The following is a 26771-nucleotide window of genomic DNA, read 5'->3' as shown; positions in this document are numbered from 1 at the left end:
GGGCCCCCGTGAGACGAGCCGGCACCAAGTTTAGGTCCCACTGTGGAACCAGGGGCTTGGAATATGGGTAGAGATGGTCCAAACCCTTAAGGAACCAGCCAGTCATAGCATGGGAAAACACGGGGGGATGAAAGGCTGATATGGCCGCCAAGTGTACCCTGACTGACAAGGGCGCCAATATCTGGGCCCTCAGGTGGAAGAGGTAATCAAGGATAAACTGGATCGAGACGGCCGTCGGGGAAACACCCTGGCCTGCCACCCACCTCGAAAAACTGTGACCACTTCACCACATGGGAGCAGCGAGTGGAGGGCCATCTACTTTTGAGGAGAACGTGCTGAACCTGAGCATGTCCTTTCCTCGCTACCTAGCCACTGAGCAGCCATGCCATGAGATGTAGCGTTGCTTGGTTGGGATGGAGGAGGCGGCCCTGGTCCTGAGAGAGAGCAGGTCCGAGCAAAGCAGCAACTGCCATGGCCGAGCTACCGCCAGCTCCGAGAGGGTCCCATACCAGTGCTGCCTGGGCAATGAGGACTCTGGCTTTGTCCATCTTTATTTTTTCCAGAGCCCTGCTGATCAGAAGGAACGGGGGAAAGGCGTAGAGGAGCTGGCCTGACCAGGACAGGGTAAAGGCATTGGAAATAGCACCCCTCCCTAGGCCCCCCCGGAGCATCGTCGGTTCTGCCGGGTCGCAAATAGGTCCACCTGAGTGTGCCCCACCTTCGGAAGAGCTGGTGAGCCACTTCCGGGTGTAAAGACCACTCGTGCTGAGAGGAAAAATCCCTGCTCAAGCGATCCGCCCTCACATTCCAGGCGCCCACCAGATGGAAGGCTTCTAGGTAGATGTCGTGGGCTATACAGAAGTCCCACAGACTGAGGGCTTCGTGGCAGAGGATCGAGGCCGTGTTGTCCATGAAGACCCTGACTACCTTGCCCTCCAGGAGCGAGTGGAAGGCCATACATGCCAGTTGCACCGCCCTGAGTTACTTGACATTTATATGAAGGGGTAGGTCTTGTAGTGACCACAGGCCTTGGGTCTGAAAATTCCCCAAATGGGCCCCCTCAACCCTGGTCTGACACATCAGTCACCAGCTCCAACAATGGGGCCCTGTCCCTGAACGGGACCCCTTGGAGCATGTTTGGGGCGGACCACCACCGCAGGGAGGTGATCACCAAGTTCAGCACAGTGAGGACTTTGTCCATTCTGTCCATGGCCTGGGAGAACTGCGAGGCCAGCCAGAGCTGGAGGGGCCTCATTCTGAGTCTGTGCATGCAGACATGTGACCCAGCAGTTGCAGGCAAGCCCTGGTTATCGTCACCGGGAACCTTGTGACCGAGTTGATGAGCACTTTCAGGGTCTCAAACCTGTCTGGTGGGAGAGAGACCCTGGCTGACGTTGCGTCCAGTAGCGCCCCAATAAACTCTATGTGTTGGACCAGGACTAATGTGGACTTGGCGTTGTTTATCAACAGACCCAGGGCAGTACATGTGAACAGGAGGAGTGCCACATGATCCCTCACCTGCGACCAGGAGGTGCCTTTGACTAGCAAATCATCCAGATATGGGAATATTTGGACCCCCTGGTGCCTGAGGTAGGCCGCTACCACCACCATACACTTCATAAAGACCCTGGGGGCAGTGGACAGACCAAACGGTAGGACCATGAATTGTAGTGACTCTGTCCCACCACAAAACTGAGGAAGCGTCCTTGCCCCTCGAATATGTGGATGTGGAAGTACGTGTCCTGTAGATCAAGGGCAGCGTACCAGTCCCCGGGATCCAGGGAGGGGATGATGGAGGCCAGGGAAACCATGCGGAACTTCAGCTTCACCATGTAGCGGTTCAGACCTTGCAGGTCCAGGATGGGCTGGAGCCCCCCTTTGACCTTTGGGATAAGGAAATACCGAGCGTAATACCCCTTGCCCAGGAACTCCTTGGGTACCACCTCTATAGCTCCTAGGTCCAGGAGCCACCCCACCTCCTGCTCGAGCACAGCCTCGTGAGAGGGGTCCCCCAGGAGGGACGGGGATGAAGGGCGGGTTGGGCAGGGAGGAGGTAAACTGAAAGGTGTAACCACGGGAGATGGTGTTGAGGATCCATCGGTCCGAGGTGAGTTGCAACCATTCCAGGAGGAAAGCGCACAACCGATTGGAGAAAGGGAGCTTTACTGGGGGTAGGTCCCTGCTGAGAACTGGCAGGGTAGCCCCGAGCGTCCCATCAAAAACGCCTTTTGCCCGCCTGCTTGACCTTAGAAGACTGAGGCTGGGGGGCAGGCTGGGACTGCCGTTGCGGGCGCTTTCTATAGTCCCGCTGCTATTTGTGGGCGGCCTTGTACTTCGGGAGGGTGGCATGGGTGGGAGCCCACTGCGGCCTGAACTTGGGTTTTGCTGGAAGAGGGACATAGAGGCCCATGGTCTGGAGGATCATGCTGGGAGTCTTTCATGCCAAGCAGCTTTGTGTCTCTTTCCTCAGCAAACAGAGTCTTCCCATTGAAAGGGAGATCCTGCATTGATGACTGTGCTTCGCTGGAGAGCCCAGAGAGCAGAAGCCATGATGCCCGACTCATGGACACCGCTGAGGCCATGGACCATGCAGCCGTGCCCGCTGCATCCAAAGCGGCCTGCAGGGATACCCTTGCGACTGCCGCCCCTTCCTCCACGAGCGCCTTAAACTTTTATCGCGCTCCTGGAAGGAATCCTCAAGCTTGGGGAGGGATTCCCAGAGGTTAAACTCATAGCGACCCAGGAGAATCTGATGGTTTGCTACTCGTAGCTGAAAGCTTAACAAATAAACCCTCCTCCCAAAAGTATCCAGCCTCCAAGAGTCTTTGTTCTTGGGGGTTGGGGCTGGTTGCCCCTGTCACTCCATGTGGTTGACCGACACGACCACCAAGGAGTTGGGCGCCGGGTGGGTATACAGAGACTGGTATCCCTTCATGGGTACAAAGTACTTGCGCTCCGCCTTTTTAGAGAAGGGAGCCAACAAGATTGGTGTTTGCCACAGGGCATTTGAAATTCTTGCCACCCCTTCATGGAGCGGCAAGACCACCCTGCCCGGTGCTGAAGGGAATAGCACATTGAACAGGGAGTCTGAGGGCTCTTCCATCTCCTCAGCCTGGAGGTGGAAGCTCGCTGCCACCCTTTTTCGGAGGTCTTGGTGGGCCTGGTAGTCCTCCTGTGGGACGGAGGGGGGAGGGGCCACAATCAGCTCCTCCAGACGGGGCGAGGCTGGTACACTGCTTTGGGCATCATCCGGCACTGGAGGATCCACCACCTGGTCGGACTCCGGGCACAGTACCAAGGACACAGGTCCCACTGACCTTTTTCCTGACGGTCTAAAGACGGACGCCAACGGTGCTTCCGATGCCCTGGCTACTGAGCAAGCCCCCACCAGGGACTGCGCCGGAGGCGCCGGTGCCCACTGGTACTACTGGGCTGGCCACAATGCTTGGTGCCATTGCACTTGCTGAGGCACCAGCAGGGCCGGCTGCTCAGGCTGGCTAGCTTGGCCTGTAGACTGGCAGCTATGAGGGGAGGCCTGGCTGGCGTATGATCCGCTGCTGCCTCTGGACCAGGAGTCAGTGCCGGGATCTACATCGGCCAAGGGACCATGATCTCAACGCAGAGGAGCGGCACCGACAGTAGTAGCTGCTCCATGAATGGCCTCGATGGGCGGACCCGCGTTGGCGAGAAGCCGGCAATCAATGCCCGGGGCTACGGTGCCTTGGCGGAGACTTGGAACAAGAGTCCGAGCGGGAATGGCATTGACAATCGTGCCGCGACCAACTGCGATATCTCCTGCGAGACGAGGACTGTTGGCAATGTCTGCCACAGTCCCGCTGATATTAGCGTCACGAAGACGAGCAGTGCCGGGAGTCCCAGTCAGAAGGCACCCATCTGGACAGTCTGGCCGGCGTCTAGGGCGATCTACACGGACTGAGCCCTGAACGGTTGCTAGGCGGTGAGCGGTGTCAGGAATGTTCCCTCGACCAAGATTGGTACCAGGCCGGTGGGGACTATGATGATCCCAGCGGCAGCTTGCCTCTGGAGCATGGGGCAGACGTCGGCGGAGCTCCGGGCACTGGCATGGACATGACGTCCCTGGCTGCCTGGAGGGCTTCGGGCGTAGATGGCGTCCGGACATCTGGAGGGGCCTGCTCCGAAGGGGCCGTGCTACTCCATTCAACGTGAGTCGGAGGCCTAGGGCCCGATGGGGATTGAGGACTAACCGACATGGGCCTAGCCTCTGTCCCAGACTTCCCTCAGTGCCGTTGTGAAGAGGGAGTCTTTCCGGTCCTCTTGGCATGCCCCGTGGACGGGAAGCGGTGCCGACTGGACAATGGTACCAGAGGTACCAAGTACCGACGCTGCTGTGGTGGGTACCGGTTCGGAGCGGCGTGCCGGAGTCGGGGCCAGCGCCGACTCCGTCAGGATAACCCGGAGCCTAATGTTAGTTAGATGAAGCAGCTTTCAGCAGTGGCACTCAACTCATCCAAGTGTAGTCTGCTTGTGCCAAGGACTCCACACGGTCATGAGGTCAAGCTTCAGTATAACCACGTAAGGCCATGAAGTCTCAGAATTGGAGAAAGAGGGTAAAGCTCTTCAAGCTCTTTGTTTGGAACCTATTCCTGGAACTCCTTGTGACCTATTCAATTTCTGAGAGTGTCTTCTTGTCAGATTTGGTTGATCTTGGAGCCGGGACTGAAGATGAAGCACTGAGAGTCAGCACCCACGCTCTTCAGAGCCAAGACATCATGTTTTCGGGGTTTGGAGGGTTTTTTTTTTTGTGGGGGGGGGGGGAAGAGGCCTCTTGTGACCTGGGGTTTGATGACAGCCTCATGGACTTGCCCATTAAGTGGATTTATAGCTGGGTTGTAATGATTTTCCTTGGATCAGCTAGTCATCAAGATACAGGAATACTATTATTCCTCGTTTTCTGAGGCAAACCGCCACCAGTACTAGGCATTTGTTGAAAACCCTTGTGAATGCAGACAAACTCAAGAGTCAGACCCTAAACTGATAGTGGTTTTATCCCTCTTGAAACCTTGAGTACTTTATGCACAGGGTATATGGTGATATGAAAGCAAACATGCAGGTCAAGAGCTGCAAACCAGTCCTGTGGCAAGAATGAAGGAATTATAAAGGCTAGAGTTACCACTCTGAACCTGATGCAATAAATGAAGGCACTGAATGCCCCAACATCCTTTTTTCCCTTGAGGATTAGGGAACAACTGGAATAAAACCCCCTCCCTCTCTACTGAGGCAGTACTTCCTTTACTGCTTCCACAGAAAAGCAATTCCACTTCCTGCTGAAATAATCTCTTTGAAAGAGAGTCTCTGAATAGAGACAGAGAAGGGAGTGGGCAATAGGGCTAGAATTGTAGGAGGTATATCATTGTTTCTATAACCCAGACATCTGATGCTACCACATTCCATGCTGAAAGAAAAAAAACACTGTGGAAAGGCTGCCTCCAAATAGAGAATGGATGAAGATTAAAGATCCATCTGCACTGTTGCAGAGCAGTCGTCTCCAACCTTTTTACACCCAAGACCACTTTGAATTTAAGGGCAACCCAGGACCTACCCCGCCCCTTCCCCAAGGCCCCACCCTGCTCACTCCATCCCCCCTTTCTCCATCACTCTATCTCCCCCACCCTCACTCACTTTCAGTGGGTTAGGGTAGAGAGGTGGGGTTCAGGAGGGAGTGCAGTCTCTGGGCTGGGGCTGAGGAGTTGGGGTGCAGCAGAGGGTGAGGGGTGCAAGCTCTGGGAGGGAGTTTGGGTGCAGCAGAGAGTGAGGGGTGCAAGCTCTGGGCGGGAGTTTGGGTGCAGAAGGGAGCTCCAGCCTGGAGCTCAGCGTTCGGATGAAGGAGGGGGTTGGGGTGCAGCCTTCTGCTGGGCAGCGGCGAAGAGGGGCTGCCACTAAGGCAGGCTCCCTGCCTACGCAGCCCCACACTGCTCCTGGAAGGGGCCAAGGTGCCCCTGGAGAGGGGGGGCAGATGGCTCCACACACTGCCCCCCTCTACAAGCACCATCGCCGCAGCTCCCATTGGCCACAACTCCTCGTTCTTGGTCAATGGGAGCTGCAGGGGCGGTGTTTGCAGGCAGGAGCAGTGCACAGAGGGAGACCCCTGACCCCAGGGCCACACTGGCCACTTCCAAGAGTGGCATGGGGCTGGGGCAGGCAGGGAACCTGCCTTAGTAGCAGCCCCATTGCACCAACGGAGATCACGATCAACTGGGAGATTCTCTAGGATTGACCAGTCAATTGCGATCAACCAGTCGGTGACCACTATTGTAGAGCGCCTCTAGACCAATCCATCAAAGTGATCGCTTCAAAGTGGTTGCAGAACAGGATGTGGATGTTGAGGCCAAAGGACTCCTCTTTTGAAAGCACAATCTCCTTCCATGGAGGGTCAGCGGATAAAAGATACCAAGTAACAGCCTCTATGTGGTGTATGGCAGCTTTCCCTGCTTCCCTCTAGGAGTTAGTGTATATATTCCAATAGAACAAAGTGCAGCCCAGGAGTCCTTGAACAAATTCAAGAGCCTCATCTTTTTTCTCAGTGAAAAAAGCAGGACTCAAAGAGAAGAATGTTCCACCACTGATTGTATCTCCCTTGTGATGCTGGAAGATATAAGTAGAGCTTCCCGGCTCCAAACATTTGAAATTTTCATGGAATGGAATGTGGAGTCAGAGGCATCCAGAGCTTTCTGAAGAAATATCCTGGTTATCCACGGTCTCTTGGAAATCAAAAATGTAAAGTCCGCCATGCCTCTTGCAGTAGTTTGTCAACAAAATCCAGGAATTTATAATAGCAGATTATGATTATATGAGCTAAAAACACGTGGCAGTTGGTGATCCTAAATTATAGGCTGGCTAATAATTAACTCCTAACAAATCAAGCTGTTTTGGTTCTCTATCCCAGTGGTTCTCAACCTTTCCCAACTACTGTACCCCTTTCAGGAGTCTGATTTGTTTTGCGTACACCACGTTTCACCTCACTTAAGAACTACTTGCTTACAAAATCAGATATAAAAATACAAGTGTCATAGCACACCGTTACTGAAAAATTGCTTACTTTCTTTTACCATATAATTATAAAACAAAGAAACTGGAATACAAATATTGTACTTACATTTCAGTGTACAATATGTAGAGTAGTATAAATGTCATTATCTGTACGAAATTTTAGTTTGTACTGACTTTGCTAGTGATTTTTATGTAGCTTGTAAAATTAGGCATATCTCTTAGAGGAGTTCATGCACCCCCGGAAGACCTGTGCATACCCCCAGGGGTACAGGTACCCAGAGTTGAAAACTACTGCCCTACCCCATCATTAAAAGGGATAGCCACCTTTAGGAGCGAGAGTTTTTAAATCCCAGGGATTTAGAATCAGACAGGGCTAAATTCCCAGGAAAAAAAAATCTTCCTGTCAAAATAAAATCAAAAAGAGCTGAACTATAAAAAAATATTTACCAACTCATAAGCTATCCTAACTATGTTAAACCTAACCACACTATTATATACACACATCTACCTACACTAAGATTAGAAAAAAGTGTGTTGCGACATGGACGCTGGAGTTCCATCTCACAGGCCTGGGCAGTAAGAAGGAACTGAGGGATGACTGGGCCCAGACTGCTCTACATGGGAGCATGTGCACCAACAGTAGAATTTATAGGGACAGTCACTCGAAAAATGTTAGACTCCCTTGGAGATAGCAGATCTGTTTGTTCTATCAGTGTCACTCCATCTTTGTTGCCTTACTTCCTCTCCTTGAAAGCGCTCTTGATTGGCCATCTTCAGTAGATTCTTCAAGACAAATGCATTAAAATTAAAATTTTAACAAACTTGTCAGGTCTCTGTGCTGTGTTTAATTGTACACATCACTAAGTATTTTGGATCTTCAAAGTATTAAACTGGGTTGAAACGTACACATTAACAGCTAGCATAATTCTATCAGACAAACAAATAGTATGTCATTTGCAACACACACATCACTTGCCACAGCACAGAAACCAACTTCCTACAGCCTTGCTGCATTAAGATCCCACTATCAGGAAACACTGGGAGAGGATGCAAGCAGAATTTACACAAGCGTTCCTGCAAAAACCTGACCATTTAATTTAATTGTGAGTGTTACAAGTTTGCAGAGTAGATGGGATGGACTGGAAATTAGGCCTGAAGGTGGTATAACCACTCCACCACTAGAGTCGACCAGAATAATATAATTAGTGAAATCATTCTAAGACTCTTTTATAGCTGGCTTTTAGTAAGTGAACAATTATATGTTGCCTTTAAACACTGAGGAATATGCTTGATTCCTTCTTCCAATTAATAATTTAATTAAAAATAACTTCCCACTTTTACGTTACTCTTTGGTTTACACTGTTGTAGAATACATGCTTATGGTCGAAATAAGACTTGCCAAGTCCATAAAAAAATTAAGTTTTCCATGCTAGTTTCTTCCCTTAATTTGAAATGGAAAATAAGTTACCTAATTTTTTTTTTTAAATAGGACTGAGCTCTTACCTCATTATGAGAAATTGGGGCTGTACTTGTCTTCCTGAAAATCCTAAAGGCAATTCAGACTCATCCATGAGGTTCTGTATCACATTCCTTTTGTTCTCACAGAGTGTAATAGAATAATTTAGTAGAGATACCTACAGGACTTAACTGGGATGGATGGTGGAAAGATCAGCCCCCAGAAAGTATAGGTAACACGTTCTTCATTCTGGATCTTGAACTCTTCCCACTTCCAGGTGTCTGACTAACAAAATGCATAAGGCAGGAGAAAGAAAAACCCCACACTCCCTTCTTTTCACCCTAAAATCAGTTGTACTATTCTATTTTGGGACCATCCTTTGAAGTGCCTTCCTGCTAAAGAATGCTTTCGCAAAGCAGTGATGATCAAGCCTGATGGATGATCAGTTGAGAATGTTAAGAGATTTCAACTCTGATGGCTGACACCTTTTCTACAAAAAGAAAAAAAGAAAACGAGTACTTGTGGCACCTTAGAGACTAACCAATTTATTTGAGCATAAGCTTTTGTGAGCTACAGCTCACTTCATGTGAAATACACTGAATAGGTTCTAATAGCTTCTGGAATTGGTTAATTAGGGGCTGCATATGCTTGAGTGACAGCATTTAATTCTCTTAGTTTTGGAGGACTTGGATGCAGGCACTGATATTTAAGGTGGATGGAAACAAATAAAGGTGATGTTCTTGTGAACTGACTGGCTCTAATAAGGCACATTTCAACTTTTTACATAGAAGATGCCTTTTCTTTCAGGTATTGAAACTCTGGGTAACAATGAAAAGTAAAATGGATGAGATCAGAAGACCTAGGAACTTCAAATGAAAATTGATGGATACTCTCTTCCACAACACTTAAAGTGATCAGTGATATGATTTGGCAAATTTTACTTCTCAGGAAGATTGGCTCTTGCATCAACTCAAACAAGGTGCAATTATTTTTATTTATTTACAGTTAGGGTAATTAGCCACTGGAATACCTTACCAAGGGATATGGTGGATTCTCCTTCCCTTTAATCTTTAAAGCAGGACTGGATGTTTTTAATTAAAAGATAAAGGCCTTTGATTCAAACAAGTTACTGGGTTTGATCCAGGAATTACTGTATGAAATTCTATTACTTCTTTTTTGCATGAGGTCACACTAGATCAGTGGTTCTCAACCTATTTACCATTGTGGACTGCATATGCAGTTCTCTGTGTGTTATGTGGGCTGCATCCACACAATATCATCATCATCATCATCATATACATACACAGACTAACTATATGGCCGTGAGAATGTCACATTGGCAGCAGCTGTGTGCTGACTGGGCCACAAGTGTCCTGCAGGTTGAGAACCACTGCACTAGATGATCACAATGGTCCCTTTTGGCCTTAAAATCTATTCTCCTAGGAATCAAGATAGGTTGATAATCCTGAGAGGGGATCACAGAGCTATTTTAAATTAATCAACAAGCATGCATGCTCAAGTAAAGGTCACTTTCCGCAAGGTCCCTGGGGACAATGCCTCTGACTAATAAGTTGAAGAATATGTACAGATGATTCCCTAAAGTCCTAAGAATATCTTGTCAAAGATCCTGGGAATTGACAGGATCTTTTTTCTGTGAATAGTGGCAATTTTCACAAGTAAACTAGGCATAAGCAAACTATTTGAAAATTCCATATTAGATCTAAACTTCTACCAGATCCACCAATACCAGACAATCTCCCTGAGAAAGTTCAGAGAGAATGAAAACTGAGGTCTCCATCTTGAATTTAATCTTCATTGATCTATTTCACTTATTTTGATCATAGGCAGCCAAAGGGATATCCTTTCCCTTAGGCCTATTTCTAGAGGGAGACAGACAGAAATGGAGTTATACTGTTGGCAGGGTTTGAAAGTAGTATTGGATCCATTCTCTGATCAAAGTTTTCCCATACAGGTTTTATCCCAGACCTGACAGCTCTCTTGTGGGTATCTATTTAAGATACATATAAGGCCACCATTACTATACCATTCAACTGCCACTATCTTTTTAACATTTATCCTCAGCAACCTGTGAGATGGGGAAGAACTGTTATTATGCCCATTTTACAAATGGGGAACTGAAGGGCAAAGACCAAGTGATTTGCCCATGGTCGCATCAGAAGTCTGTAGCGGAACAAAGAATTGAACCTAGACCCGTGGTGTCCCAAGTTTGCACCTTAACCACTAGACTATTCCCCTCTCAGAACAAAAAAGAAGCTTTTGCCCATATGAGCAATCCTAATCCTTTGATTTCATCAGAGGTGACGGAATGCTTAGGTCCTTGGTGGTGGTAGCTACCACCTTTATGAAACTTCTCTCAAAAAAGAGGATTTAACCTGAGAATTTTGAAGCAGAGGATTTGATGTGAACAATTATGTACTGTCCAGAGTGGCTATGGTCTTTGCTGCCAACCTTGAGTCTATGAACTCAGCAACTAGGCATATTTTCTCTCGTACTGACTTAAATTTGTCTTGGTTCAGCAAGTACAGGTTCTTTTGGCTGTCACACCAGGACAATGTGGTTCTAGTCAACCAGGTGGTTGCCAATGAATCCCTGATGAAGCTTTGAAGTCCCTCAAAGGGTGTCTATTTTTCTGTTTGCAAGGCTTTTTGCTGAGGATGATATCTTCGCATGAAAAAGACTTTGCTTGCTGCTGCCTCAAAACCAGATTTAATAGCTAGAACAGAAATAGGTAAGTTGGAAGTGCTAAACAGTCACAGGCAGAATCTGACAAAGATTGAAAGAGAACGGCTGTCTGAGCTACACTGTTATTTGCAGGAAGAGAGGTACTACCCACACATCTGGAGGAAAGTTCAGGACCCATAAAAATGACTGGACAAATCCTGAAAGTAATGGCACACAGCTAATTCAGTTACAGAAGGAAGCTACAACCATTCTGTGTTTGATTCAAAACAGGACAGACAAGACTATACTTGACTATCACAAGGAACTTCCTCTGAACCACAACCTCCAGAGTTCACTTTTAAAAGTTAGGAATATTCTTCTTTCTGATAAGCATTAGCTTAATTTTATGCTCTTCTCCAACCAACAATTAAGACACGTTTTTGCTAAAAGGTCACATTTTATTGCAGTGCGGAACAGGGAGTTTTCTCTAAGTTTACTGCTAAACTGTACCCTCAGCTCTGACCACATTATTCTTAATCTGGACAAAAAAGGTTAAAGTTTTACATTTAAGATTAGTACTACAAAAAACTGCATTTTTAGCATGTCTAAAAATGTCCCAGTCTTTCAGTTTAAACATTTCATAGACATGAAAACACCCAAAGAAGTCTCAACATGAATGCTTTCAGAGGCAACACTGACATACTTTCAACAGGAATTACAAAATACACTGTATAAAACAGCTCAATAATTGCCCTGCAAATATTTAATACATGATCATATCTACACAGCAAAATAATGTCAGGCACAACCATATCAAACCACCTACCACACTGGAAAGAGACTGACTGAAAGCTATTATAGTTCAACATGACATCTCTACAATATGTACACATGTACTGATGGTGAATTATGCTATAAAAAACAGACTGGAAGAATCAAGCTCACCTCTCTCAAATCCAGAGCTTCTTCTTTCTTCAAATTTATTCCCTAGTGAAGCTATAGGGAATAACAGACAAATAAGCTATAGCAGAAGAATCAACACAGGTATTACCATAGACTCATACCGATAATATTTTAAAAAGTCAGAAGGGACCATTATGAACTAGTCTGACTACCCAGACAGTCCAGACCACAGAACCTCAACCAATAACCAGAACGGAATATTAGGATCAGAGTAACCTGAACTTGAAGGCCTTTTTCAAACCTTTCCACATCAGAGGTACTGAAAGCAAATCAAACAGAATTTTGGCCTGGCAATCAAGATTACAGCCGTCCCAACATCTTGTGAAAAAGTGATGGACATTTTCTTTTCTTTTTGGGGGTGGGGGGTAGGGGCGGGAAGCAATAGACAAATCTATGGCATGTCAACTCCATTTTTGGAGATAAACTCTAAAATCTTTGTCCTTCAGAGACCATTCCCGCAGGTACTATCTCAGTTTACATACTCTAGCTCAGGGATCATCAAACTTTTTGGCCTGAGGGCCACATCTGGGTGGGGAAATTGCTTGCAGGGCCGGGACAGGGAGTTGTGGTGCGGGGTGTGCAAGAAGGGGCTCAGGGCAAGGGGTTGGGGCAGAGGAGGGATGCGGGGCATATGAGTGGGTTCAGGTCAGGGGGTTGGGGTGCAAGAGGGGGCTCGAGGCAGAAGAGAGATGCAGGGTGAATGGGGGGGTCAGGTCAGGGGGTTGGGGTGTAGGAGGGGTGTGGGGTGCAGGAAGGGGCTCAGGGCAAGGAGTTGGGGTGCAGGAGGGGGTTCAGGCTCCAGCCTGGCGCCGCTTACCTAGAATGGCTCCGGGGTGGCAGCGGCACACACCAGAGCCAGGGCAGGCTCCCTGCATGCCAGCCCTGCGCCACTCTGGGAAGAGGCTGGCACCACATCCCTGCGTGGCCCCTGGAGGGGGGGAGGGGGCGCCACAGGGCTCTGCGTATTTCCCACACCTGTGGGTACCTCCCCCAAAGCTCCCACTGGCTGCGGTAACCCATTCCTGGCCAACGGGAGCTTTGGGGGAGGTACCCACAGGCAAGTGTGGAGCTCTCTGCTGCCTCCTCACCCGCCGCCCCCACCCCCTACCACCAGCTGCAGGGACGTGATGTGGCCGCTTCCCAGAGAACATGAAAACAACGGGTGTTACCATACAGACTGTAACAAGATTGATCAGGAAAGGTGAGCTATTACAAGCAGGAGAGCGGAGGTCGGGGGGGACACTTTTGTAGTGATAATCTAGGTGGGCCATTTCCAGACTATTTCACATTTGGGGACAATGTATACCTTCAAATCAGCGGCACTGCTATGGGTACCCGCATGGCTGCACAGTACGCCAACATTTTTATGGCTGACTTAGAACAACGCTTCCTCAGCTCTCGTCCCCAATGCACCTACTCCACTTGCGCTACAGTGACGACATCATCATCATCTGGACCCATGGAAAAGAAGCCCTTGAGGAATTCCACCAGGATTTCAACAATTTCCATCCCACCATCAACCTCAGCCTGGACCAGTCCACACAAGAGATCCACTTCCTGGACACTACGGTGCTAATAAGCGATGGTCACATAAACACCACACTATACCAGAAACCTACTGACTGCTATTCCTACCTACATGCCTCCAGCTTTCATCCAGACCACATCACACGATCCATTGTCTACAGCCAAGCTCTACGATACAACCGTATTTGCTCCAACCCCTCAGACAGAGACAAACTCCTACAACATCTCTATCAACCATTCTTACAACTACAATACCCACCTGCTGAAGAGAAGAAACAGATTGACAGAGCCAGAAGAGTACCCAGAAGTCACCTACTACGGGACAGGCCCAACAAAGAAAATAACAGAACGCCACTAGCCGTCAGCTTCAGCCCCCAACTAAAACCTCTCTAGCGCATTATCAAGGATCTACAACCTATTCTGAAGGACAAACCTTCACTCTCACAGATCTTGGGAGACAGGCCAGTCCTTGCTTACAGACAGCCCCCCAACCCGAAGCAAATACTCACCAGCAACCACACAACAGAACCACTAACCCAGGAATCTATCCTTGCAACAAAGCCCGTTACCAACTGTGTCCACATATCTATTCAGGAGACACCATCATAGGGCCTAATCACATCAGCCACACCATCAGAGGCTCGTTCACCTGCACATCTACCAATGTGATATATGCCATCATGTACCAGCAATGCCCCTCTGCCATGTACATTGGCCAAACTGGAAAGTCTCTACGTAAAGGAATAAATGGACACAAATCAGACAACAAGAAGTATAACATTCAAAAGCCAGTCGGAGAACACTTCAATCTCTTTGGTGACTTGATTACAGACCTAAAAGTGGCAATTCTTCAACAAAAAAAACTTCAAAAACAGACTCCAATGACAGACTGCTGAATTGGAATTAATTTGCGAACTGGATGCAATTAACTTAGGCTTGAATAAAGACTGGGAGTGGATGGGTCATTACACAAAGTAAAACTATTTCCCCTTATTTATTTCCCCTCCTACTGTTCTTGTAAAGTGCTGGAAATGGCCCACCTTGATCATCACTAGAAAAGGTTCCCCCCATCCCCGCTCTCCTGCTGGTAATAGCTCACCTTAAATGATCACTCGTTACAGTCTGTATGACAACACCCATTGTTTCATGTTCTCTGTGTATATAAAATCTCTCCATTATATTTTCCACTGTATGCATCTGATGAAGTAAGCTGTAGCTCACGAAAGCTTAGGCTCTAATAAATTTGTTAGTCTCTAATTTGCCACAAGTACTCCTTTTCTTTTTATGGATACAGACTAACACGGCTGCTACTCTGAAACCTGTCAAAATATTATGAGGAATTTAAGTTGCAGTAAAATTGCAGCCACCATTAAAAGCCATAAAAGTTGAATGAAAAGCATTCTAGAAAGCTCTCTTAACCCCCACTTTGTATTTTACAAATTTCCATTAAGACTGAAGTTTCTTACATAGCCTCGGCCCTAAAAGTCTTTGGAATAATTTCAACAAAAAGTCAGTCAAGTCATTTTGGTATTAGAGTGTGAGGGGAAAAAGCAGCATTTAAAAAAAAACAAACACACCTCATCCCTGATAGGGCTCCATCCTTGGTTCTCTTCTCTATCTAAACCATATACACCTTATCAACATAACTTGTTCTCTTTACACTGATCACTCAAAACTATCTCTACCTGGAACCGTCCTCCCTTTGGCCAAATTCACATCTTGGCCTGTCTTTCTGACATCTCCTCATGAGTCTTTCAACTCAGCCTCTACATCACTGTCACCCTCAATCCAGTCATCCAGGCCCACATTATGGGTGTCAACTTCATGTTGCATTCTCTCACCACACCTACACAACCAGGTGTGGTCAAAACCTTGTAGCTCTCTCTTACAAAAGATCCAAGACTCTACATACAGCATTTAACACAGTCAGATCTCAACTGATGTCCATACACCTAATAAAAAGGAAACACATCAAAGTACTTTCCCCTCTCCATACCACCAAAACTCTTGCCCATGTCATCATCTTATGCCTTGACTCCTGATCTGTCCCTGAGTACTGCAACCTTGTCTCCACATTTTAAAAATTGCCATTAATGTCTTCCTGGCTATGCCACCCTCTTCTGAATCCTTCCACAGACTCCCCATCTCCTCCGCATCAGACACCAGCTTTCCTTCTTTTACCATTTAGCCCTACCCTAGCTAGCTATTCTATTAGCTTATTGCTACTTAAAGCACATTTCTTCCACACTAAGATTCCCAGCTTTCACTAGACACCAGTTAGCACAAAAGCATTTGAGGGAGGAACTTTCTCCAGTGTAGCCCCAATGCCTAGGTGATGCTCTGTACCTCAAAGTAGAAACCTGGAACCCCCGTATTCACCACTATCATATAATTATGATCTATTTTGTATTAAGTATGCCATGTTAAAAGTTTTGATCTGTTGAACATTAATATCTTGTTGGATTGCACGTGCCTTCATTATCCATGAAGTTATAAAGTCAAATTGCCGTGTGTGTTACTGAAATATGTTGTCAGGTTGGGAGATGTCCACAGCCAACCAACCTTTCAATTGCAACAAAAAAATCAGCCAAAAAAATATGCTGATGGCCCATTAAAGGGAATCTACTCTCCCAATAGCCATTCCTGAAACTGTCCACACTGGCGCTTTATAGCACTGAAACTTGCTACGGTCAGGGGTTTTTTTTTCACACCCACACGGGGGGGGGGGGGGGGAGGGGAAATCGATCTAAGTTACGCAACTTCAGCTACGTGAATAACGTAGCTGAAGTCAACGTACTTAGATCAACTTACTGTGGTGTCTTCACCACGGTGAGTCGACTGCTGCTGCTCACCCGTCGACTCTGCCTGTGCATCTCGCGGTGCTGGAGTTCAGGAGCCAACGGTAGAGCGCTCAGGGATAGATTTATTGCATCTAAACTAGACGCGATAAATCGATCCCTGCATGCCAATCCAGCAGGTAGTGAAGACATACCCTGAGACTCTATGCTGGTGAACAATATACTTATTTCACTGAAACCTCATCCTCTTCCTTCACCCCACTGCTTGTTTTGACCACTTGTTGCATTATATTTTGTCATAAACCAAGACTGTAAGCTCTTTGAGGCAGGGACTGTCTAAATCTTGCCTGTACAGCACCAAGTACAACAGACTTCTTATTCCCAGTTAGGGCCTCTAGGAACTACTATAATACAAATAACTAATTTTAGTTTTCCTGCATTAAATATTTTCCTGGCAATTTGATGTTTGTCCACTTTCCCAATCTTCCCCCTTCCCACCAGTAATTTGTTTCTACTGTAGCAAAGATGGATTCATGAAAAAACACTACATGGGAAAGGAAAACTCGTACAACAGGAAGAAGCCACTTACATACTTCCCTGCATATGTATAATAGCACTTTTCCAGCAGTGCGATACTACAAACTATTATGCATTCATGATTTTTTCAGATGACAAAACTACTATTGTGAAAGGTGCAAATGTGATCACATTGATTAAAATGGACACATTTATTTTGAGTCATACAGCACCTTTTAAAGGTACAGAGGAAATAAAGACACATTAGCTCCTAGAGTAATAAAACATACTAGAGTTAGCAGTACCTTTCCATACAAAGTACAGTGAATACCTGACATTGCAACCAACCAATTTTTAATAGCAACAAGTGTAAATGAAGTATCTGAGAGCTGTTACACTGACAGAAAGAAATATTAAATTAACCTACTTGAAAACTGAAGCAAACGAAGGAAGCAGATACCTTCATTTTGTCATAAGACAAAATGTAATTGAAGTTCTCAAAATGTTTTCACATTAAGCTACAACTATTCCACAGACATCTGCAGCAACATTCAATGATAGATAGTACTAATAAGTTATCAGAGTTTACAAAATAAATTAAATTTCTTCTGCTCTCAGTAAGCAAGGATCAATATATCTAAACAAGTACAAAAATTAATTTGTAAAAGCAAAAGTTCTGGGGCACCAGTACCAAGGCCTTTGTTTTTCATTACAAATTAAGAATTTACATGAATACAGCAGGACTTTAAACAAACGTTAGATAATACAGAACTACCTCTGTTCCCAAAACTCCTTCCAGTACCAAACCCACCCCGCATGGGTTGACTTCTGTTAGGTCTCACACCAGCATCTGGGGGAAAAAACAAAAAGAATTATTGATTCAGATAGCAATATATTAAGTTTTTCTATTCCAAAATATCCAAGTTAGGACTCGGCTATACCTACAGCCATTAGAGAGATATCAACAACCCTCAACTCAAGAAATAATCTAGTTACTAGCTATGCTAAGAGGAAACTCTTCCCTTCACTTGTGTCACAAAATAGTAATGCACAATGGGCTAGGTATCAGATTTTGATTTTGTCAGGCATCAAACAGACCACTTTTGATAGAGAAAACCAGACTAGATGGACTCTCAGTCTGTTCTAATAAGTGATTTTTTTTTCTGAACTACCAAATTCAAAGTTGTTTAATTAAAGTGGTCACTGGAGACATTTACTTTAAATTGCCATATGTACATTCTCAGATATACCAAGATATACCAGCCAATATGACTTCTGGGTGGAGTCATTTGTGCATGAAAGAGTGAAAGAAAATTAATCTTAATTTAGAAAGATGCAAAATGCGCATAATCAGAGCATTAAAAACTGCATTCTGTTATGTGTTAAGCTGCCCTATCAACAGGTGTTTTGGTGCTTTTACTAATTACCTGAACACTGCTCCTAATGTATATTGCCTTAGAGCTGGGATAGGGTGGATAATTTATGATAAAGTATAATGTTATTGGTGTAATTATTGCAAAATATTTTCTAAAGAAAGCTTGTATGGATCTTTACATAATTATTCAAAAGAAAAAAATAAAGCAGAACAAAAAACTTGTTACTTCATGAATAGAATGGAGACTCACTGCATGCTTTAAACTGCAAGCAAGCATTAAAAAAAGCTAATGATTGCATTATAAGATATACTGTAAACCTAAACTACTAATGGAAAAAGTAAAAGTGTACATATGCAAAAAAAGAAATCACTACATGCTGTAGAAGTAATGAAATCTTGGGGTCTTCACTACAAACGCCACTATGGCAGCTGTTACATTTTGTTTTGTCCAGGTTTCTCACTTCACTACTCTGAATTATAACATGGTTCTACTTATTAAATGGAATGCAACTTGAAAAATTGTTTTAGCTACTACATCTGTTTCGATCTCTCTGAAGATGTTTTGGATAAGTTTCTCTTCCCTGTGCTGTTTGAACGAGACTCGGAAAACTGACTTAACTGCCATAAGAACAAGAACATAAGAACGGCCATACCAGCTCAGACCGAAGGTCCATCTAGCCAAGTAGCCTGTCTTCTGACAGTGGCCAATGCCAGGTGCCCCAAAGGGAATGAACAGAACAGGTAATCATCAAGTGATCCATTCCCCCCCGACTCATTCCCAGATTCTGGGAAACAGAGGCTCGGGACACTATCCCTGCCCATCCTGGCTAATAGCCATTGATGGACCTATCCTCCAAAAATTTATCTGGTTCTTTTTTAAACCCTGTTACAGTCTTGGCCTCCACAACATCCTCTGGCACAGAGTTCCACAAGTTGAGATAGCAGCAAGGTGTACCCTGATGGATGACCCTGCCAGGCCCTGTTGTTTCAGATGTAGGCGGTACTCCAGGATGAGTGGTATAGACGCCTGGAGCGGACGTGCGCAATGCTGGGCACACCAGCAAGTGAACCTCTTCCACTTAACTGATAAGTGGCCCTGGTGGATAGTTTTCTGCTTCCAAGCAGAACCTCCCTTCCTGGTTTCGAGCACAGGAGCCCCAATGGGTTTAACCATGAAGCTTCCAAGCCATGAAATGGAGGGACTGGAGGTCTGCGTGGGGAAGGTGACCGTGGCCCTGGGTGTTGAGATCTGGGCAAAGCGGTAGCAGGGGTGTACACGGACATCTCCAGAAGTGTGCTGTACCAACGTTGGCGTGGTCATGCTAGGGCCAACGGAATTCTCTGGTTTCAGAGTCGCAGCCGTGTTAGTCTGTATTCGCAAAAAGAAAAGGAGGACTTGTGGCACCTTAGAGGCTAACAAATTTATTTGAGCATAAGCTTTCGTGAACTACAGCTCACTTCATTGGATGCATTCAGATGAAAGCTTATGCTCAATAAATTTGTTGGTCTCTAAGGTGCCTCAAATACTCCTTTTCTTTTGAGGATTATCTCTGCAGATTTTGAGCAGTACCTTGTGTACAAGCAGGACCAGTGGAAAGACATACATGAGGCAATCCCCCCAGGGTAGCATGAACATGTTTGAGAACAAGCCTGGGTTTCCCCCCAAAAGGAGCAGAACATTGGACACTTTCTGTTGCAGACAGATCTACCTGGGGAAACCCCCACCTTGGAAATGGAATGTATGACATCTGCTGAGGTGATCCGCTAGTTCATTCTGCACTCTCGGGAGATAGGATGCCTCCAGATGAATAGAGTGGGCTATGCAGAACTCCCATTGCTGACGGCTTCTTAACACAGGGGAGAGGAATGGGCTTCACCCTGTTTATTGATGTAGAACATGGCAGTAGGATTATCGGTCATGACTGCCACGCACTAGCCTTGTAGTCGTGACAGGAAGGTCTGGCAGGCTAGTCGCACCACTCTGAGTTCCCTGATATTGATACGGAGTTAGAACTCGTCCTGTGACCATAGGCCTTGTGTTTGGAGATCTCCCAGGTGAGTCCCCCCAAACCAGAGCTGACACGTCCATTACTGTGAACGGAGAGGGTTTGGGGCTGTTGGAGAACTCCTTCGCAGACTATCCGAGGGTCGAGCCAACAGAGGGACCTGAGTACGTGCTCTGGCACGAACACCACTGAGTCCAGGCTGTCGCACCCTGGGCGATAGGTCAAAGTGAGCCACGCTTGGAGTGGTCTGAGCCTCAGTCTGGCATGTCGGACCACGTAAGTACATGCTTCCATGTGGCCGAGGAGACTCATGCATCCCCTTGCTGTCATGGTGGGGTATCTCGCCTAAGGCTTTGGATCATGTCTGTCATTGCTTGGAATCGGGTCTCTGGCAGGACCACCCTTGCTTGTATTAAGTCCAGCACCACCCCGATGAATTCTATTCTTTGGGTCGGTGACAAGGTCGACTTGTTCACACTGAGGAGGAGTCCAAGTCTCTCGAAAGTAGATCTCACTCGTCCAACTTGAGACTCTACCTGCTCCCTGTAGCGCCCTCGTAACAGCCAGTTGTCAAGATAGGAATAAACCTGTACCTGCCTCCTGCGAAGAAAGGCTGCGACCACCGACATGCGCTTGGTGAACACGCGAGGGCCCGTTGATAAACTGAATGGGAAGACCATGAACTGATAATGTTTGTGGTCGACCACAAACCACAGGAATCATCTGTGTACAGGCCGAATGGCTATGTGAAAATACATGTCCTTCATGTTGAGAGCAGTGTGCCAGTCTCCCAGATCCAAGGAGGGGATGATCGTGCTCAGTTAGACAATGTGGAACTTCAGCTTGACCAAGAACTGGTTGAGTCCTCACAGATCTAAAATGTCTTTTGTCGGCGCCGTGTCGCACACCAAGGCCGGAGCGCTCTGCACCGAAACGCTCAGTGCCAGATCCCAGCGCTATGTGGCAGGCTATGGATGGAGAGCGGACTTCATCAGAAGTTGTTTCAGACGGAAATCCCTCTTTCTTCGTCCTAGGGTGGAAAGACCAGCAGATTTTGCACCTGTCTGTTTGGTGCTCTTCCCCCAGACGCTTCAGGCACGTGTCGTGGGAGTCACCCAGTGGCATGGACTTACCATGGGTCCCGCAAGGTTTAAACCCTTGGCCCCGAGGCATGCCCCAGCGCCAAGGAGAGGTAAGGGATAGGGGAGGACCCTGTACCCTAACCCAAACTACTCTATACACCATGTACACGAAACTAAAAACTAACTACTAACTGAAACACAAACTAAGACTGCAGACTAAAGAAGAAAGCTAAGGGAAGCACTTGCTAGGCAAGCAAACACAGTTCCATCGGCCATCACGGAGAGTAAGAAGGAACTGAAGGGGGTCGGGTCGGCAGGGTCATATATTGAGTGCCATGAAGGCGTGACTCCAGGGGGCTCCACAGCCGACCCAACGGGAGCTGCTAAGGGGAAATTTTCCAACGACCGTGCACGCGGCACGCACACACCTGACTGGAATGGACGTGGACAAGCACTAGAAGAAGTAGCAGCTTTTCTCGCTGATCCATCCCATCTTCCATTTCTTCGAGGCTTTCTGCTTTCTCTTAATCACCTGTTTAAGATGCGTGCTTGTCTGCAGCCCTTCCCTACAAATTTTTCCCCTTGCTTGGGATGAAGGCTTCAGATAATTTCTGCAACTTCGACTTCCAAGCCTCCTCCACATTCAGATCCTTGAGTTCTTCAGTCCAGTCTTCTTCCCTAATGAAGTCCCTTAATTTTTTTTTTTTAAAGTTTGCCCTTTCGAAATCAAGGACTCTAGTTGCAGATCTATTGCCATTTATCCTTCCATTTAGGATGTTGCCACCCCTCCAAGGGAATGCGCCATAAGTTACTGTCATCAGCTTTTAAATGAGGTCACAGCAGGACTGGATGCACACACAGCTTGAGAGCTTCAGAAACTACAAATAACCTTTTTTAGATATCTGTTCAGCTTGTAGAGACTGAAAATAATGTGTAAGACTTTTTTTCTTTAGAATAAGAAAAATACCAGGAACAAAACTTCATCCCCTTTGTATGGTTCTGGCACCACTGCTCTATCTTCTATATTTTAGCAGGACCATTTCCCATAAAATTAAGAGAAGACTCTAAAAAGAAAAGGGTTTGGAAGATAGTTGGGATCTGACACAACCTTGCCCTGAGGGGTATATCTTGTTCATTTCCTAACAGCCAGCAGCCAAAAGAAATAACCAGGAATGCTGTTGAAAACAGGGGAAGAGAACTGAACAGCCAAGAAAGTAGTGCCAGTCCTGGAGCTTATCTTTAGATACACTGCCATGACAGCCCTGCCCTCCTTAAACTTTCCTTTGTCATGATGCCTACAAAAAATGTTAAGCCATTAGTGCACTGATGCCACTGCCTGCCATGCTGACTAATACGGTCTGATTATACTCCCCATTCTTTTATCGTACTCCCATTAGCCTGTCTGTATCCATCTTTTGTCTTGTACTTAGACTGTAAGCTCTACGGGGCAAGGACCATCTCCATTCTGTGTTTATCCACAGTAGGGTCCTGGTCTACGATTAGAGCTCCTAGGTTTAATGGTAATACAAAGAATACAACCTCTGACCCCTTTAATGAGATCTGAATTAGAGCTGGGCAAATAATGGATTTTTCAGTTTACTAACCATTTTGCAAAACTGAAAACATTTTGGGTTAAAACATGTTCTGAAATTTTTGGCAAAACAAGAAATGTAAAACATGTTGAGTCAAGAGGTTTAGTTTCTACTTTCAGGCATTTTGAAAAGAGGCAAGAGTTTACAAAATGAAGATAGAGGGGAGGTGATGGCTTTATAAGCTTTAGCCCTGTGGTTAGGGCACTCACCATCATGGTGGGTCACTGAACTCGGGAAAGAATAAGAATGACTCTTACCGCCTGGTAATTAGTATGCCCACCCAGGATGTAGGAGACCTGGATTCAAATCCCTGCTCCAATAACTAAGTATTAGAAAAAAAGAAGAACAGCTTCGAGATAAGAGACTGAGAAAGATCCATACTCAAATATTCCATAGCCCAGTGGCTAGGGCACAATCCTACAATGGGGAAGACAAGTTCTAATCCCCTTTCCACATAAATAAGAGGAATTGAACCACTGGGCCAAAGATTATAAAGGCAGTACCGCCACTTGCTCCTGGTTTATGAATCCTTTGCTTTTGTTAAAACGCCATTTTTCAGGTGAAAAAGTTTCATTTTGACATTACCTAAATGTTTTGACTTTTAGTTCTCAGAACATTTCGACAAACTACACGAAAACAAATTGTTCCATTTGACCTGAAACAGCATTTTTTGGCAAATGAACTATTAAATAGCAACAGTTCATTCATCTCTAGACTGGACTACTTCCCAGAGAAATTGAATCCTTTCTCCTTCCCCTCCAAAAGGTTACAGAGATCTGGACAAAACTGAAGGACAATTTCTTAGAAACAAAAGACTTACTCTGGATCAGAGTCCATCTGATCAGGTCCATCTAGATCAGGATACTTCTTTGCAATATTTATTATAACACATTCTTGTAATTTATTTAAAGAGGAAGTGGACCTTTGTATCTTACTATGTTCTTGGCTTCAGTGACATCTTGTGCCAATGAGTTTAATAGTCTCCATGTATTATTAGTATTGTGTTTTATCTTTTTTTGCCACTTGTCAGTTTCATCGAGTATCCCCTGTGCTCATACTGTACTATGAGACAAGGAAAACAAAGTGCCTGATCAGCCTTGTCACAAATATTCATTACTTTGTACTCTTATCAAGCCCCTCTTATGTGTCTCTCTAAAGTAAAAAAAACTATCTTCTTAGTCTCTTTATAGGAGAGTTTTTCCACGACCATAGATTGCCAACTCGTTTGACTTACAACAGTCCTACTATACCTGCAAGGTAATCTTGAGTGCCTTCAGCTTCTTAGGATCGCAGCTCATCTTCACGTTGAAGAGTTCAGATCCCTCCAACAGAAAGTTAAGCAGCTTTGCTTGAACTTCCTGAGACAAGCCGTAAGTATGAAGCCCAACAGGGCTTTTCAGAAGCATTGCAAAAATCAAATGATTTGGTTGCTTTATCAAAAAATAGCAAAGATGCTCTAAAGGAATGCTTGAAAAGCTGCTGTCCCTCAGGACAGAGGTTAAGGAACTCCCTGTCATCTAATATGTGATTAGCTCACATGAATACCCTAGTACACAAGAATTTGTAGTGAGCCATGACAGCCTACTAGCTGGAAGCTATAGCAGCTGCTAATTAGCAACCTTTCTGCACAAATCATTCAGCTATCAGAACTCTTTGCTGTGTGTAGCAAAGATTATCAATGATCATGGCAATCATCAGTGGAACCAACTGCTGAGTGTTAACATCAAACCTTTCTCTTGCAACCTAATGAATAAAGTTTCTGAGCAGTCCACAGAAGTAGGGTGCCTCCAAATATCCTTGCCCAGGTCCAGTAAGCCCTTCATGGAAAGGGCTGCTCCACCCTTTTCCTAAAATTCTAGGATGTCAGAGTGTTTGACATCACTGAAGGAGGAAGGCCCATAAAGGAATTTTCCAGAGTACCTGCCATCATGCACACCATTGCATGAGGGTGAAAAGGAAGCAATGATGACTTCATCTGGGAAACATTTAAGAGGGTGGCCTCAAAAGATTCTCCTCCCAGTTCTAATCCCCTCCCAGAGAGTTATGGTGAGGAAGCATGGGTGATCCTGATGAATCATGTGGCTAGGCACTGCCGCAAGATCCCTCCCAAGCAGTGAAGAACTTTCCTAACCCCAAGCTTGCTGATTTGACAGAGAAAATGTGGGATAAGCCCAAACAGTGGAGAGCAAGAGCCCAAGGAGTCTGGGCCTTCTAAGAATGGACAGCAAAAGAAACATCAAGACCCAGATTTTCCCAACCCCCAGTCCTCCTTGGCATCAAGCCCAGCACAGAGGCCACCATCAAATGTCCAAAGGCTCTCACAGAAGAGGTAGAAGTTCAGAGGAAACCTAAAAGGACAAAACTCCAAAGGGGAATAGTTCCGACTCAGCAGCAAACAGTGCTAAGTCTTCAGAGATTCCCTCCTCCCCCCCAGTATGAACCCTTGTAACTTGATTCTCAGAGATCATAGTAGATGAATCTGACAGGGACCCTGGAATATTTCAAACAGCTTGGATCCAAAGGGCTGCTTTACTTGCTACAACTCCTGGTATATGCAAGGCTGACACTGAGGCTCAGATAGATCTTTCCCACAAACAGCTCCCTGAAATCACTGGTAACTGAGTAGAATCCCCTAGCTCTAAAGGAGATTAGATTTCAGGGCCTCCAGCATTTTTTAAGAGGACTGTTTTCAGGGCATTTCCCCCCCTACAAGAATGACTTCTCGTCCCATACTGAAGAAAGCAGGCTAATCCCATTTGATTCTGAAGCAGTGCCCTTGTGCCTAGAGAAGCTTCTTTTCCAGATGTTCTCTCTGAAGCTATGCTTGATAGTCACCCTCACGAGGAGAGTTTGGACATCTTTTTGCACCCTCCAAGGAGAGGCCATGCTTTTTCCTGCAGTTTGCTCTACTAGACAAAGAAGAAAGTGTTCATGGGCACATAAAAAAATTGGTTACCACAAGAGGAACGCTTCTTAAACCCCTTTCCTCAATACCAGGTTCTCCACAAGGTAGGAATTAAAAAAAACAAAACACCACACACACCTACCCAACTAATACTAATTTAATTAAAAAACCATTAACTATTCGAACTATTTTAAATGGAAACGTGTTTGGCAACCTTGGACTATAGTTATCAGCACTGCATATAAGTTTTTAAGGTCAACACCACACAATAAAGAAAGTAGCATGGGGTAATCCTAAACTGGTTTGTTTGAAAGAAAAGAACTACTAGGGGACAACTGCAAACCCCTCTTTATATACTTAGCCCATGGGGGGTAAGAGCCTGCGGGATACAAGCACACCATGCACTCATTTCTCAAAGTTTCACAGCCATCCCCCTAAGCATGTGAATCCTAATGTAGCTCTGTGGAGGACAATCTACATAGTTAAATTTTTGGCATTTTATGTTAACTAGTGCAATCTGATTTAATGGGTCAGGAAAGTATTCTTACCCATACTACACACAAAAAAAGGAGAAAGAACGAGCATCCATATCTACTGCGTTATATTTTTTTTTTCATACCCAGATTTATGAACATTTACCATCTGTCACTCAGAATTCTAGATACCTTAAGATTTTAAAGAACCAAAGTTCTGATATACTACCACCAATCAGCAAATGCACTGTGCATAAATTACTTACCAGACACCAAAAATAACCTCAGAATGCCATCTGAACAGTTCCCTAAGTAGCACTTTACAACACTATGTACTGGGTCTTGCAGTCATCTGTTTTAAGATACG

The 26771-nt window shown here is 45.7% G+C and overlaps 1 protein-coding gene across 4 annotated transcripts in view; it reads right to left on the bottom strand.

Moving 5' to 3' along the window:
• The window catches only part of DDX4 (DEAD-box helicase 4), a 102044-nt gene that overhangs the window by 63180 nt on the left and 12093 nt on the right, over positions 1-26771 (bottom strand). For 2 of the 4 annotated variants that reach the window (XM_077816282.1, XM_077816283.1), the window contains 2 exons: positions 17747-17821; positions 12113-12163 (listed from right to left, as the gene is read on the bottom strand). In XM_077816282.1, the coding sequence (XP_077672408.1) occupies positions 12113-12163; positions 17747-17821 (126 nt within the window). The remainder of the gene's footprint in view (positions 1-12112; positions 12164-17746; positions 17822-26771) is intronic. The other 2 variants (XM_077816284.1, XM_077816285.1) reach the window with 1 other exon arrangement.

This window comes from Eretmochelys imbricata, chromosome 5, assembly GCF_965152235.1.
Source record: "Eretmochelys imbricata isolate rEreImb1 chromosome 5, rEreImb1.hap1, whole genome shotgun sequence".
Classification (NCBI taxonomy): Eukaryota; Metazoa; Chordata; order Testudines; family Cheloniidae; genus Eretmochelys; species Eretmochelys imbricata.
This window is presented reverse-complemented; position numbering and strand designations above follow the sequence as displayed.